This window comes from Trachurus japonicus, chromosome 20 (genome assembly GCF_045865225.1).
Source record: "Trachurus japonicus isolate A0001 chromosome 20, Traja_1.0".
NCBI lineage: Eukaryota > Metazoa > Chordata > Actinopteri > Carangiformes > Carangidae > Trachurus > Trachurus japonicus.
This window is the reverse complement of record NC_140926.1, coordinates 23,680,173-23,693,891: the sequence shown is the minus strand read 5'-3', so window position 1 is coordinate 23,693,891 and position 13,719 is coordinate 23,680,173. Positions and strand designations below refer to the sequence as shown.

General features: G+C 42.3%; 1 protein-coding gene across 1 annotated transcript in view; it reads right to left on the bottom strand.

Annotated features, from left to right (window-relative positions):
* LOC146966955 (LIM zinc-binding domain-containing Nebulette-like) overlaps positions 1–13,719 on the bottom strand; it is a 44,315-nt gene continuing 30,596 nt past the window's right edge. Inside the window, exons 3-4 of the mRNA XM_085763576.1 lie at positions 9,008–9,092; positions 1–346 (exon numbers count right to left, since the gene is read on the bottom strand). Coding sequence (XP_085619702.1) covers positions 143–346; positions 9,008–9,092 — 289 coding nt within the window. The 3' untranslated portion in view covers positions 1–142. The remainder of the gene's footprint in view (positions 347–9,007; positions 9,093–13,719) is intronic.

The window sequence follows — 13,719 nt, the reverse complement described above, 5'->3', positions numbered from 1 at the left end:
CTGATGTAGAAGAAGATCTTCTTCAGACGGCTGATGTCAGCATCACTGGAGGCTCCATGGTGAAGATACTGTGTGTGTGTCTGTTTGTGTGTGTGTGCTCACTGACCAAAGTTAACCCCATCACACATTTATTGACTCAACATCACAACACACATTCACATGTCAAACGTAAGGACAAACAGGAATATGGTGATAAGTGTGTGTGTGTGTGTGTGTGTGTGTGTGTGTATATACGTACGTTACTGATCTGCTCCTGAGTCCTTCTGAGTCTTTGCATCTCTGGAGTGTCGGACACGATGCTGAACCCTCGTCCTTTACTCTCCTCAAAATCCTTCTTATACTTCACCTGCAGGAGAGAAACACCCAATATTAAAGGTACATTGTGTAGGAATTACTCCCATCTAGCGTTGCGGTTGTAAATCGCAAGAAACTCAATCGTATTTTTCATGCTGCATTCACGTGAAATTGGGCAGACGGCAGACGGACGACAGACAGACGGCAGACAGACGACAGCCGCTGCACGTAACGTAAACAAGCCTCTGTTGTAGCATTAAACTGTGGAATTGAACCGTACAACAGCTGCTGGCTAAATCATCAAGGTCAGTGACACTTGTAATTAATTATCTTTGCTGAATTCACCACTTGTATAAGGCTGATGAGAGTGATTGTTTTTATTGCCGTAACTTTTATTGTTAATCTATGTTGGCAATTTATGCTGTTTTCTTACTATTATTTATATCACTGGCACTGGACTGTATTTATGTTGTACAGCACTTTGGGCAACTGAGGTTGTTTTTAAATGTGCTATTATACATAACATTTGAGTTGAGTTGAGGGATGAGTCTGTGTCTGTCCCCTGCTAGACTCAGACTTTAGACTATATTTGTCCCCATGGGGGAATTCTTCTCACAGCACCGTCTCCATCACAGACAATGTCCACCATGGAACAGAACAAGAAAACAGAACATACAAACAGAACGGTGTGCACACTATAGTCAAGTCATTTATAGGCTTGAAAAATTCTTTCATCTAGCTGCAGTTCAACCAAAACTGAAGTGCAAAGCTTATCTTACATCATTTGAATAACTGGAAAATGATCATGGAACACCTGTGGGTTTCTAGCTCTGTGTTGACAACCACTGACTGAAATACAAAAAAAAATAGATGTTTGGTTGATTAAGCCTTCACTGTAATGTTGTACAACAAGACAACAAGGACTACTGTCAAAATAACAATTGTTGTTTCATATAAAATACTGTCATCATGTGTTCTGAGACTGATTCAGTTTGACCCCACATACCACAAACCAGAAGGTTACACACCTAGAGGTCTTTCATGCACTGATTAGCCAACCCTGGTTAAAAATGTGGCCTCTTTGTTTAACCTTGATTGGAGCTGTTTGAACTGGCTTCTAGTTCCCACTCTGGCCGTTCAGCAAGGTCTTTTGTTCAGGGCCGCTGTGACAGCAGGGATAACACTTTTGGTATGAGGAGACCAATTATTCTGGAAGCTGTGGTGGTTATGTGGTTGCAAAGGGGCGGAAACTTTCCGGTAAATTTCCGGTAAATTTCCAGAAACTTTCCATGGGAAGTTAAGCTGGGGAATTTTGGAAATATTCCAAATTGGAAACTTTCCATGGGAATTATGGGAATTTACGGAAATTTACGGGAATTAACTGGAAATTGGGGGTAATTTTATATATATTTGGGGGATTTTTATTGCCTTTAATTGATAGCACAGTGGCAAGAGAGACAGGAAATGGGAGGGGGAATGACATGCAGGAAAGGGCTGCCCGATGCGGGATTCGAACCGGGGACGCCTGCAGTGAGGACTGTAGCCTCAACATGGCATCTCTAGCAAGTGAGCTAAACTCACCACCCCCCCAATCAAAAAGTAAAATGACCCTCAAAAGTGTGGCCTCCAGGGTTGATGATGGATGGAGGAATGCTCAAGGGTATTAAATCTGGTTGTTTTAGTCAAGATTATGCTACAATATATTTTCCCCAACTATTTAAGTTCCCTGTTAAAGACCAACCTTCAATTTTGTAAATTTCGGATTTATTCCCGTTTATTCCCATACTGTATATTCACGTTAATTCCCATGGAAAGTTTCCAACTTTGAAAACCCTATGTGTACCTTATGTGTACATCACTGCTACCTTCAGCTATTGGCTCAAACATATACGGTATCACTCCTGTCATTTTTATCAACATCCTCCTCCATCTCATCCCCAACCGACTCTTCCACAGTATGAGGTGGCAGGTGGAGGTGAAGGTGATCGGGAGAAGTCCACGCTATTGGCTACTGTAGATGTCAGACCAGTGTCTACACACCAACAGGCCAGAACGTTCTGTAAAGGTTTAAGGTCGTTACCTGCCTCATGAACTTTTTAAAACCAGGGTTTACGTCACGGTGCCGATACATGACGAATGTGCCCACGCAGCAGAAATAATTACAGCGCTCAGCATCCAGACAATCAGCTTCTCACAGTGTGAAAAGAACTTTAGCTACTCTATAATTTCTCCCTCATACACGCTGAACAGATATGAAACACCACCTCTCACCTTTCTTCACTAGTCAGGGTCCTTTTTAGATTATTTTAAAGGGATAGTTCAACATCATGGCAAATTCGCCTTTTGCCATAATCCCTGTAGCCATAGCAGTAGGTTCATTAGGGACCGTTCGTTATTTATGGAATGGGCCACCGGAGGAAAATGGGGGGGGGTCATGTCATAATATTCTTTGTTGAGGGGTGGGTCCACTAAAAAAAAAAGGTCAGCGAGGGGGGGTCATTCAACATTTTGTCTGGAGGACACTGCAATGCTCGCAAAAAACAAAAACAAAACAAAAACGGGACATTTCAAAGCTGCAAGCACTGATGGCAATGAGAGCAACGGCCCCCAAATCACAACGTTATTTTATAATGTTCTGATCTGCCCTGAGTGGGGTTCGAACACGGGTCTCCCGCACCGCAGGCGACGATGCTATCCGCTTCGCCAAGAACTCAATAAGGATTTCGCCCGCGGCTTAGCACGTCTTTTATGGGTGAGTGAGTTTAACTTCAGTACCATACAGAGGCTACGCTGCCTGCCTGCCTCATTGCGTAACTCTACATAGTCTGAGCAGCACGTACGTTCACGTTGCTTTCGTGAATTGTAAACAAACAGACGCCCCCTCGGTTTTAGCTTCCAGCAGTTTAGCGGCTAATTCAACAGCAGTGATGGATAACTGTACCGGAGAGTGTCAACAACTTCATGAGCTTCATTTGAGGAATAAACGGCAGCTTTTACCTGACGGGAGACCGACGCCTGAGCTACGGTAGCTAACAGCTAGCAGCTTTTACCTACTTTCTCTCTCTCTCTCTCTCTTTCTTACACACGCAGGCGCAGGCACACACACACACACACACACACACACACACACACAGTTGTCTGTCATATCTGTCGTAAACCTTGCAATAATACGTTGTTGAGTGCAGTTCACATTATTGTTGCTTCGGTTTGAGTGTGGATTAATTGTTATGGTTTGTTGTGTAATGTGAGCTGGTCCAAAATCGCGATTCTGTTATTGATGAGTTGGGTTTTAATAACAGCTGATAAATGGCATTGTGATGAGAAGGTGTTGCACACATGGTTGTCAAAATGAAATAATGTAGTGTCACGCGCTACGTGATGCGATGTAACGTGTCGATGGCTGGGGGGGGGGGGTCATGTATCTTTTGATAAGGCTTAATGCAGGGTCATGTTAAAATTTACTGACTCCGACAGGGGGTCATGTAAAAAAAAAAAAAAGTCCCGTGAATCCCTCCGGTGGCACTGATGATAAATAACGAACAGTCCCTTACCTTTAATTGACGGTGCAAGGTGTTTTTAGATTCACGGGGCAGAAACGCGAGCTGCTGATCTAATGCAACGGAGGTGAATGGTACTTTCGCCTTTCCCTCATCAAACTCATCAAATACATAAATAATAACGTATAATTTATATGTAACATTACGATACATGAAGCAAATATTCAGAACTACTTGCGTTTTTGAAGTCACTCCGCCCAGCAGCCGTGTCTGGAATGTAGTTCAGGTTACGCATTTGCCTCAAAAACAACTCTGTCTCATAATGTTACATTATTATCTCATAGCGTGGTGAATGTGCAGGTCACAACTTGTCCACAAGAGCATTTTGGAGTTGTTGGATTGTGTATTTGATGAATTTGATGAGGGACAGGCGAAAGTACCATGCGCCTCCATTATGTTGGCTGACCAGCTCATGTCTCTGCCCCGCCAATCAAAAAACATCTTGCAGTGACAATTAAACCTACCCCGGCTATAGGGATTATGGCAATAGGCAAATTTGCCAAAATGTTGAAGTACCCCTTTAAGTCAAAATGCCTGACTATTTCACTTCAGTAACCAACACCTTCACTACATCCATATTGATTCAGTGATCCTGACTGATATAAACATTGTTAGAATGATATTGAAATCAAACTCTTCGGTCCCAGACTTCCTGATCACAGACTTGTGGAATGAGACAGAAGCTGCTCATCACTGCTGCTTCCACTGTCAAACAGCAGCCGAGCGGCCGGCGGTCATCTCTGACCTTCAGAGGAAACACTGCACCTCATTTATCTTTCAAATCGTCCTGCTGGTGTCTATCAGTCATCAGTAACAGCCCATTAGCCCTCACAACACAGTTACATAAGGCTGCAAACTGCAGATGTATGACTCAGACAGTTTGTGTGTGTGTGCGCTCTGGTATTCTCTCACAGTGATTGTCCTCGTTCTCACCACAAAACAGATTAAATCCCCATTCATCAGCCGCGAGCGCCCCGCTGAGCTAATATGACAAGCTAACAAGCTCAGCTGGAAACACACTTACACCTGGAGAGGCTGGGAAGAAGCACCAATCAAGCCTGCAAAGCCACATCTCCCCTTTTTTTGTTTAGTGTTATGCAGTGAACCAGAGTCACTAAGTGTGACTTCTACCGGTGTAGTCAGTGGAGGAGGAGGTGTAGTCCAGTAATTTTAGGCCAAAAAAGGGGTCAACGTTAAACAAATTGCAACAGAAGCAAACTCAACTGATTTTGTATCCTCAGCATCTCCTGAGTGAGGGAAAAAAAGCCCCGAAAAATCCCATTAGGGGAAAGTTTCGAAAAACACCCAAACATAGCCCATTTATAAAAAAAAATTTCACGGGAATAGGGTAAAATTTTTAACCTTTAGATATCTCCATGAAAATTACTGAGTTGATTACTTACATTAAAGCAGATATCAGTGGCACGGCCGTTTCGGCTAATGCTGTGTTCAAGGCAGGCTTTTGAAACCGTAAGTTACAGCTTCAAGTCACAACTACGACTTGGTAGCGTTCCAGGTAACCCGTAGCTCGTGTTTTTACCGTCCTGTTGTCTGTGAAAGTTCCCTATAACGGCCACTCGTAACTTCCGACCCGTGAACTCGTACCAGATCGAACTGGTATGACTTCACAGGAAGGAAAAACACAAAGTACGAGTTTCCTTGAACGCACCATGAGTTAGCAGCCCCCGCCCTTGTCAGGCATCAATTGGTCCTCGTGCTACGTCACCACATTCACGCGCATCCCTTGGCTGCACACACAGCCCTTCATGCCGTTCTCTCCCCTCATTGGATAACACTTGTATCCCACAAGGAAAATTTTCTCCTCGGGTTACAGCAGAGCAGAGTGACGGAGAGACTCGTGTTTAGGCTGAAATACTTCATGTAAGTGATTGCTGACGGAAAATAGGACTATTTAGGACTTATATTAACAAAAACATTCCACTGATATCTGCTTTAAGACAAACAAAAAATGTATTACAAGTTTTTAGAAATTCTTTGTTAGCATGAGCAAATTTGCATAAATTTGCATAAATTCCACCGTTTTGACGGCACATGTATGAAGTTGCTGTGGTGGTACCGGCATGAAAATTGGAATGAGTTGACTCCATCGGTCAACCGACAAGTTGACCACTTTAAATTTCAAGATGACTGCAATTTTTCAAGACAGCCACATCCTTAGTAGAGCAGGTATGACATGCTCCGTCTCTATCATAGACTGTAAAAGGTCTCTATTAATGCTCATGGGCAGCCTAAATTGGTTCCATTCCTTAAGTTTTTTAACTGTAATATGTTAACAAGATTGAACAAGACATTTTCACCTGCTCTACCCAATGTTTAGATCAAGTGTTGTAGGCTATGTATGCAAATTAGCCATATGTAATTGGATTATGCACTGTTGGCTCATGTCATACCTGCTCTACTAAGGATGTGGCTATCTTGAAAAATTGCAGTCATCTTGAAATTTAAAGTGGTCAACTTGTCGGTTGACCAATGGAGTCAACTCATTCCAATTTTCATGCCGGTACCACCACAGCAACTTCATATATACATGTGCCGTCAAAACGGTGGAATTTATGCAAATTTATGCAGATTGGCTCATGTTAACAAAGAATTTCTAAAAACTTGTAATACATTTTTTGTTTGTATTAATGTAAGTAATCAACTCAGTAATTTTCATGGAGATATCTAAAGGTTAAAAATTTTACCCTATTCACGTGAAAAAATGTTTTTATATGCGTATAAATGGGATATGTTTGGGTGTTTTTCTGAACTTTCCCCTAATGGGATTCTTCGGGGCTTTTTTTCCCTCACTCAGGACATGTTGAGGATACAAAATCAGTTGAGTTTGCTTCTGTTGCAATTTGTTTAACCTTTTCTCATAAAATGACTGGACTAGTGGGAGATGATGGACAGGTGATGATCAGGTGATGCTTAAAAGGATAGTTCAACATTTTATCAAATTGGCCCATTGCCATAATTGCTATAGTCATAGCAGTAGGTTCGTTACCTTTAATTGTTGGTGTAAGCTATTTTTAGAACGGCGGAGCGGCAGGCTGCTCAGAGCTACGCTATGGAGGCTAATGGGATTTCTTGGTTTCCCTCATCAAACTCATCAAATCCTAAAACTCCAAAACGCTTTTGTGGACAAGTTGTGACCTGCACATTCACCACGCTATGAGATAATAATGGAACGTTACGAAACGGAGCCGTTTGAGGTAAATACAGAGGCTGCTTGCTGAAAAACTGTTGTTGTTGTTGTTGTTTTGCATGAATTTACCTCGAAAACAACTCTGTCTGGTAACGTTCTGTTATTATCTCATAGCGTGGTGAATGTGCAGGTCACAACTTGTCCACCAGAGCGTTTTGGAGTTGTTAGATTGTGTATTTGATGAGTTTGATGATGGAAACCAAGAAATCCCATTAGCCTCCATAGCGTACCTCTGAGCAGCTCGCGGCTCTGCTCTGCCGTTCTAAAAATAGCTTGCACTGACAAATAAAGGTAACGAACCTACTGCTATGACTATATGGGCCAATTTGCCAAAATGTTGAACTATCCCTTTAAACGTCCGAAGTATGAGTGGTTGGTTGTTCCCAAAGTAGGAAAGAAAGAAAGAAAGAAAGAAAGAAAGAAAGAAAGAAAGAAAGAAAGAAAGAAAGAAAGAAAGAAAGAAAGAAAGAAAGAAAGAAACTTGACTGAGACAGGAACAGAACAAATGAAAGTGTAAATCTCTGCCCTATAAATGACAAACTGCTAATAAATGGATCTTTATGAGGTCAAAGCAGGATCTCACACATAGGCTACACAAACACACACACACACGTGGCATGACAAACAGCACGTTCCCTATTGCAGACTGCTGAGTGGACATCTGTCCTATTGTACTGTCAGACACACACACACAGCATGAGGACATATGGCAGAGAAGTGGAGCTGGTAGATGCTCTCCTATGCCCTGCTCCTATCCTTCGCCTCTGTTTGTGTCAGTAAATCAGCAGAGTGAAGCAGAGCTGGGAGAGCGACACTACTGAGCAGTGGTACATCACCATATACTGTATGTGACATGGGCAGCTGCTTCAGACCACATGTTGGTGGGACAAGTCTCAGCTTTTCACAGGTTTACATCAATACACAGTCAGACAGTGGGTCTCATTCATGAAACGTGAGCACGACTTTGTGTGTAAACTGTGTGCAGACGGAAATTTACTCCGACTTCCCCAATCAGTCTTTTAGTAGTGTCGATCTTTTGGTAGCTACTCACAAAATCAACACCTGCTCCTGACTGTGTATAGAAATGCACATAAATATTGCTTGTCCATGTTGGAAATTACAATTTTAATTCATATAGCTCAGTTATGTACAGGATACGCTGATGCCCCAGTCACACCACTGCTAACAGAAGAGAATAAAATGTTTTTCTTAATGTGTAGGAATTCCCCCCATCTAGCGGTGCGGTTGCATATCGGAACGTATTCTTGATGTTGCATTCACGTGAAATGGGGCAGACGTCAGACAGACAACAGACGCTGCATGTAACAGGATAAACAAGCGTCTATGTAAACAAGTGGTCTGCCAGCACGAGGCAAAACAATACAGGCATGACAATATGTTGTCATGGTGATGTAAGTAAAATGACAACATGGCCGCCTCGGTTCGGTGCGTCGCCCACTTATGTATTTGTAACGACTTGTAACAACTCATTCTACGGTACCAAAAAGCTTTCATTTGTATGCGGGTGTGATTCCACTTCAGTGAAATACTGTACGTATTTATGAAAGACATCTTTAATTTTTGCTAATAAAAAGCCAAATAAGTTACACACTGGGGCTTTAACTCCACTAGACCCAAAATGACTTTGAACCGTGATCTCTCTCTTTTTCTCTGTCTCCCTCTTTCCTTGTTTGCATCATGATTGCAGGTGGACAGGATGCACCTACACCGACTTTTATGCGTCATCAACATTTTTTTTGAAATCCAAAGTGTTCTTTTATTTTTTTAATTTTCTGCCTTTACACTGAGAAAACCTGCTCATTGTGCTGTGTTTGAGAAGAAAACTCGAGAACGAAAGAGATAAACTCAAGAGGACACACTGACATGATCAGAGCAGGTCAGAGATGTGTGTGTGTGTCTATGTGTGTGTGTGTGTGTGTGTGTGTACCTGGCTCTGTAGCTCACTCTGCTGTCTCAGTCTCAGGTTCTCTGGTGTGTCGGCCACGATGGTGAACGATGTCTTGGGGTAATGTCTGAAAAAGAAAGAGCAGCTTTAGTTAACTTTTCAGCAATACAGAAACAGCAAAGGTTGAAGAGAGTCACCAACTGTTATTCATGTATGTATTACTGCTTATGTCCCAGGAAACAGTAAAAGGTCTAATACACAAGGGATGCCACAACATCACCGGCCGAGGACTTGACTAACAGAAAACAGAGCTGGATGGATGCTGGGAAATCTATCACTAACTGGTCCCAAACACAGGTCTGAACAGACTGTGACAGAATGTGGACAAATAAAGACTGGTCGTGCTCATGTTTCCTGCTCTTGTCCCACAATTCAGTCTGTCAGGAAGGACGCAGCAATCGTCTGCACAGCCCAGGGTTTTAGCTCTATTCTTTATTTGGAGTTAGGCAGAATGATTGACAGATCGTCCTATGACCTTGTGTCTGCTTGTTCTTTTACTTTATCTGTTCTTATCTTCTCTTTTGTCTTAACGTCCTTAATGAATAATAACAGAGGGTACCAGAGGACATCAAAACTGAAAACTGAAACCTACAGAACAAAAGACTGTCCACATTAAATATAACAACTATTTCCACCGACAAAGAGATTTTCCAGTCCCGGAGGAAGTGAACCCAGAGGAACACACTGTCCAACAGAGATGAGAGTCACCACCCTATGAATGAAACCAAGACAGAGGTGGACGTTTCACACACCAGTTTGCTTTGCCAATTTATGATGCAGCATCTGTGGAGGAGGGGAAGGGATGGAAGATAAAGGCATATACTGATGGAACTGTGGACAGAGAGAGGAGGACAACAGGGACGGTAAACTGTGGTGCTGAAAAGGGGGAGATTAAGGAGAATAAGTAGTGTTGGTAACACTACATTGTAGTATGTTACCCCTCTATTTACGTAAAATGGTTCAGTCCTCCTACTGGATCAGCTACAGAGAGCAGCGAGTAAGGAGCATAGGTAAGGAGATGGAGACAGCAGGAGGCCCAATTAAAAAATATGCCTCAAAAATCAGGAAGTCAAAAAAGAAAAGAAAGGTAAGAAAGAAAGAAAGAAAGAAAGAAAGAAAGAAAGAAAGAAAGAAAGAAAGAAAGAGGAGAGGGAAGCAAAGACAGTATGTCTCCCAATTTTTCATGGTTCATCATCCATGAATTAATGGTGAAAAGTTCTGGAACATTTGCCTGTTAACATCTAAAGTTCCATTTAAACCATAAGAATAAAAATAAAATATTACTTTATTAATCCACACAGTGAAATTCATTTGTCTGTCAGCTCATCTAGATCTCATAAGGTGATATACGCCGTTTGGCAGATTTTTTTATAGAGTATCAGTCTTACAGCAAATAGTGAAATTCGTTGTATTTATTGCTTCCCCTGCCGAGCACCTGTCATGTTGTTCTTTTCACAAATACAGGAATGATAGTCAAAATGATCATTAAAATGTATAGTTCGATATAACAGCATCAAATTCTTATTGCCAGCCTCCTAGCTGGCTGTAAGTGGGCCCAATAAGATTCCTTTTAATGGGGCCCAAAATCCCTGGTGGCGCCCCCTGACTGTAAACCTGAACTGGATCATTAGATAAGTCTAAATCACCAGACTATCAACACCAGCTGGAAAAGACCACAACAGACCAGGCCAACATGTGCATCCTAACAGAATGTCAGGATTGATCAGTCCTCTTGTTGACCACTATACACAATGTAAAGACCAAAGACAGAGGACAAATGCACACAGGGTCTTTGTGAAAGAGCAGAACAGAAACGAAATGCAGCACAGACTAATATCTGATGCAAGATATACAAAAAAAAACAATAACAAAAAAACTCCCATCTCCAACTTGTGGAGTTCATGTTCAAGTTTCCCTGCTCACGTTTTCCAAACACTTCTGCAACATTTTCATGCACTGTTGATCTTAGACACTCGCTTGATCTGCCTCTGACAACACTTTGTAAATCACTCATGACCTTTCTGTCCCTCTGTGCTCGGTCCACTTTTACAATAAAGACTGTGGCCTGAAATGTCAGAGCCCTTTCCATGCTGAGAATAACCTCCCCGGAGTTAATGACCCACCAGGTCCATGACATCAGCAGAAACAATGATCCATTCAGAGGTCTAAAATTAAAAAAAAAAAAAAAAAAGCTCCACCCTGCTATAACTCTCATTATCTAACTTGACCTTTTGGTCTCTTGTTAATGGTCTGAAAATATACATTTGGTCTCTGTGTGCTGTGTAAAAACAGCATCAGTCAGTCTGGATTCAGAGCCTTTGTCTCCAGAACCACACAGCATGAAGGACAATGGAGCTGCTGGATCCCAGAGACTAAAGTTCCATGTGGGTGGATGGGAGACACACCCCACCTCCAAGAAACCACCTTCATACTGTATGGGGCCTATTGAGACCTATGGAGTAATGAGCAACACTTCCTGTGGCTTTATATTCGGCTTCTTTGGATTTCCATAATTCACCTCAGGTCACCTTAAAAACCGGTGACTGCCTGACTCACACCGAAAACTGCCGCCCATCCTAATCGCTCACTTATAGAGCTGCCTTTGTAGCTGTGATGCAGAGTGGGCAGATGAAAAGAAACAACATGAAAAAGGATAGCGAACAAAGGAGGAAGTGAAAGGTAGCGGGAGACGCATGAGTCATTTAAGGATCCGGAGAGAAAAGTCAAATTGAGACGAGTGTCAAACAGAAAGATCGCGTTAGCAAAAGGAACAATGCGCCGTCACCGACGCAGGATAAAACACACTGAGCACAAATTACAGCTTAACACCAACACCTCCGACAGTCACAATACAAACACCTTGAGCCTGACTCATCATACATAATACACTATTGTCCTGAGCCTGAACATCACACAAACCAAACTCCCTGAGCCTTTTAAAGGTGAACTATGCAAGTCCAGTCGCTTTTCCTCTGTTTTGCTAACCCTCCTCCCAGCCATGTGCATTTGTTTTCAACGAAGTTTGGCGAGAAAGCAATCAATAGAGCAGTAGATAACGTTGTTCATCATACATAATGATGTGTATATTTGTGTAGTCTTATCTGTCATAAACAAGAGATGATGGGTTACAGTGTGCATTTGTGTCGCGGTGGCAAGAGCTGGGACACCGAGTTGGAGGCTCTGATCTTACAAGGTTGGTTTTCAGCCAAGAGACGCTAGGTGGAAGGCAGAGAGCCTCCATTCTCTCTATAACAAGTTACAAGTCATTTATTTAACGGTACAATATGTAAGAATGTGGCCAAAATTGTTGCTGCATCAAATTCAAAACACAGCAGCGCGTTGTCCCCCCTCCCCTACCCACCAGACAGCGACGTGCTAACCTCTGCTCTGCTGCTCACTCACAGTCAGTCTGAAAGTCTCAAAGCAGAGTAAAAAGCTAAATATTCATCAACAACCTCACTGTTTACTTGCTCTGACTCACAGTACGAGCGGAGTTCACGTCACTTAGGTGATCTGCAAGTTATCGTTACATTACCGCTCCGACGCTGTGTCTGTGTGTGCAGCGCTGACACACACACACAGAGACACACACACACACTGTAACCCCGCATCTACAGGAGCCTTAGTGCGTGTTATTCACGCCGTAGATGAGCCAACATATGAGACGTCTTACCGCAGAATAAAGCCGCTTATTTCTACCGTGTGATATCAAGGAAATATGACCATAATAACCGATAATAGAACACAATCTTTTTTTTCCACGATCTCGTTTTATCTCCCAGCCGTATTTGCAGCTCAGTGGAAGCTAACTGGCAACCCGGAGGCTGAAATGCCACTGACGCTGTGACACGGAGAGAGCGCTGGGTGGTGACACATGCCAACCATAGAAATTCAAAACATAAACATGATTTGCGGTCTGCAAAAAAAAAAAATTAATGCGAATATCTTGGCTGTAGGATTGTTGTTGGTGAGTTCAGTATGTTATATGAACATTATTCCTGAGGACGATTTTACAGCCAGTTGCTTTAGATTTCTTACATATTGTACCTTTAACTATCACAATTACCTCGAAGCTGTTTAATTTAGGTACACAAGGAGCATAGTTAAGCTTAAAATCCTGCTTAGTTTCTCTTTAAAGGAGACATATTATGGAAATATCACTTTTTGAAGGCTCTTTAACATATAACTGTGTGTGGCTTTCCTTCCAGCCCCCAAAATGTCAGAATTGACTAAAAATAAATCTGTAATTTTCAGGCTCCCTAGGTTGAAATCCATGTGGTTTTACGAGCTGTTCCCTCGTTACTCTTCCAATGATGTCATTAGTTTTTGAATTTGCATAACCCCACCCCTACCTGGTAGCAGTAGAAGGGGCGGGGCAAACTGTGGTTCATTTGCATTTAAAGGGACAGACACTGAAACCAGTCGTTCTGAACAGGGCTGTTTAGAGAGGATGAAAAGAGCTGTGATGTTTGATCCTTGGAGGATTTTGACCAAAGCATGTCACAGACATGTCTTTAAGACACCTGGGGACTATTTTAATTTGTGGAAAAGGGGCAGAATATGTCTCCTTTAATACTGGAACATGTGATTTTGGCAACATATACATATAATTACCACAACACCCATCACTTGAACTCACTTTACAGGGAACATGTTTTGCCCTTCACTGAGCTATATTCAAACAAATAAACACC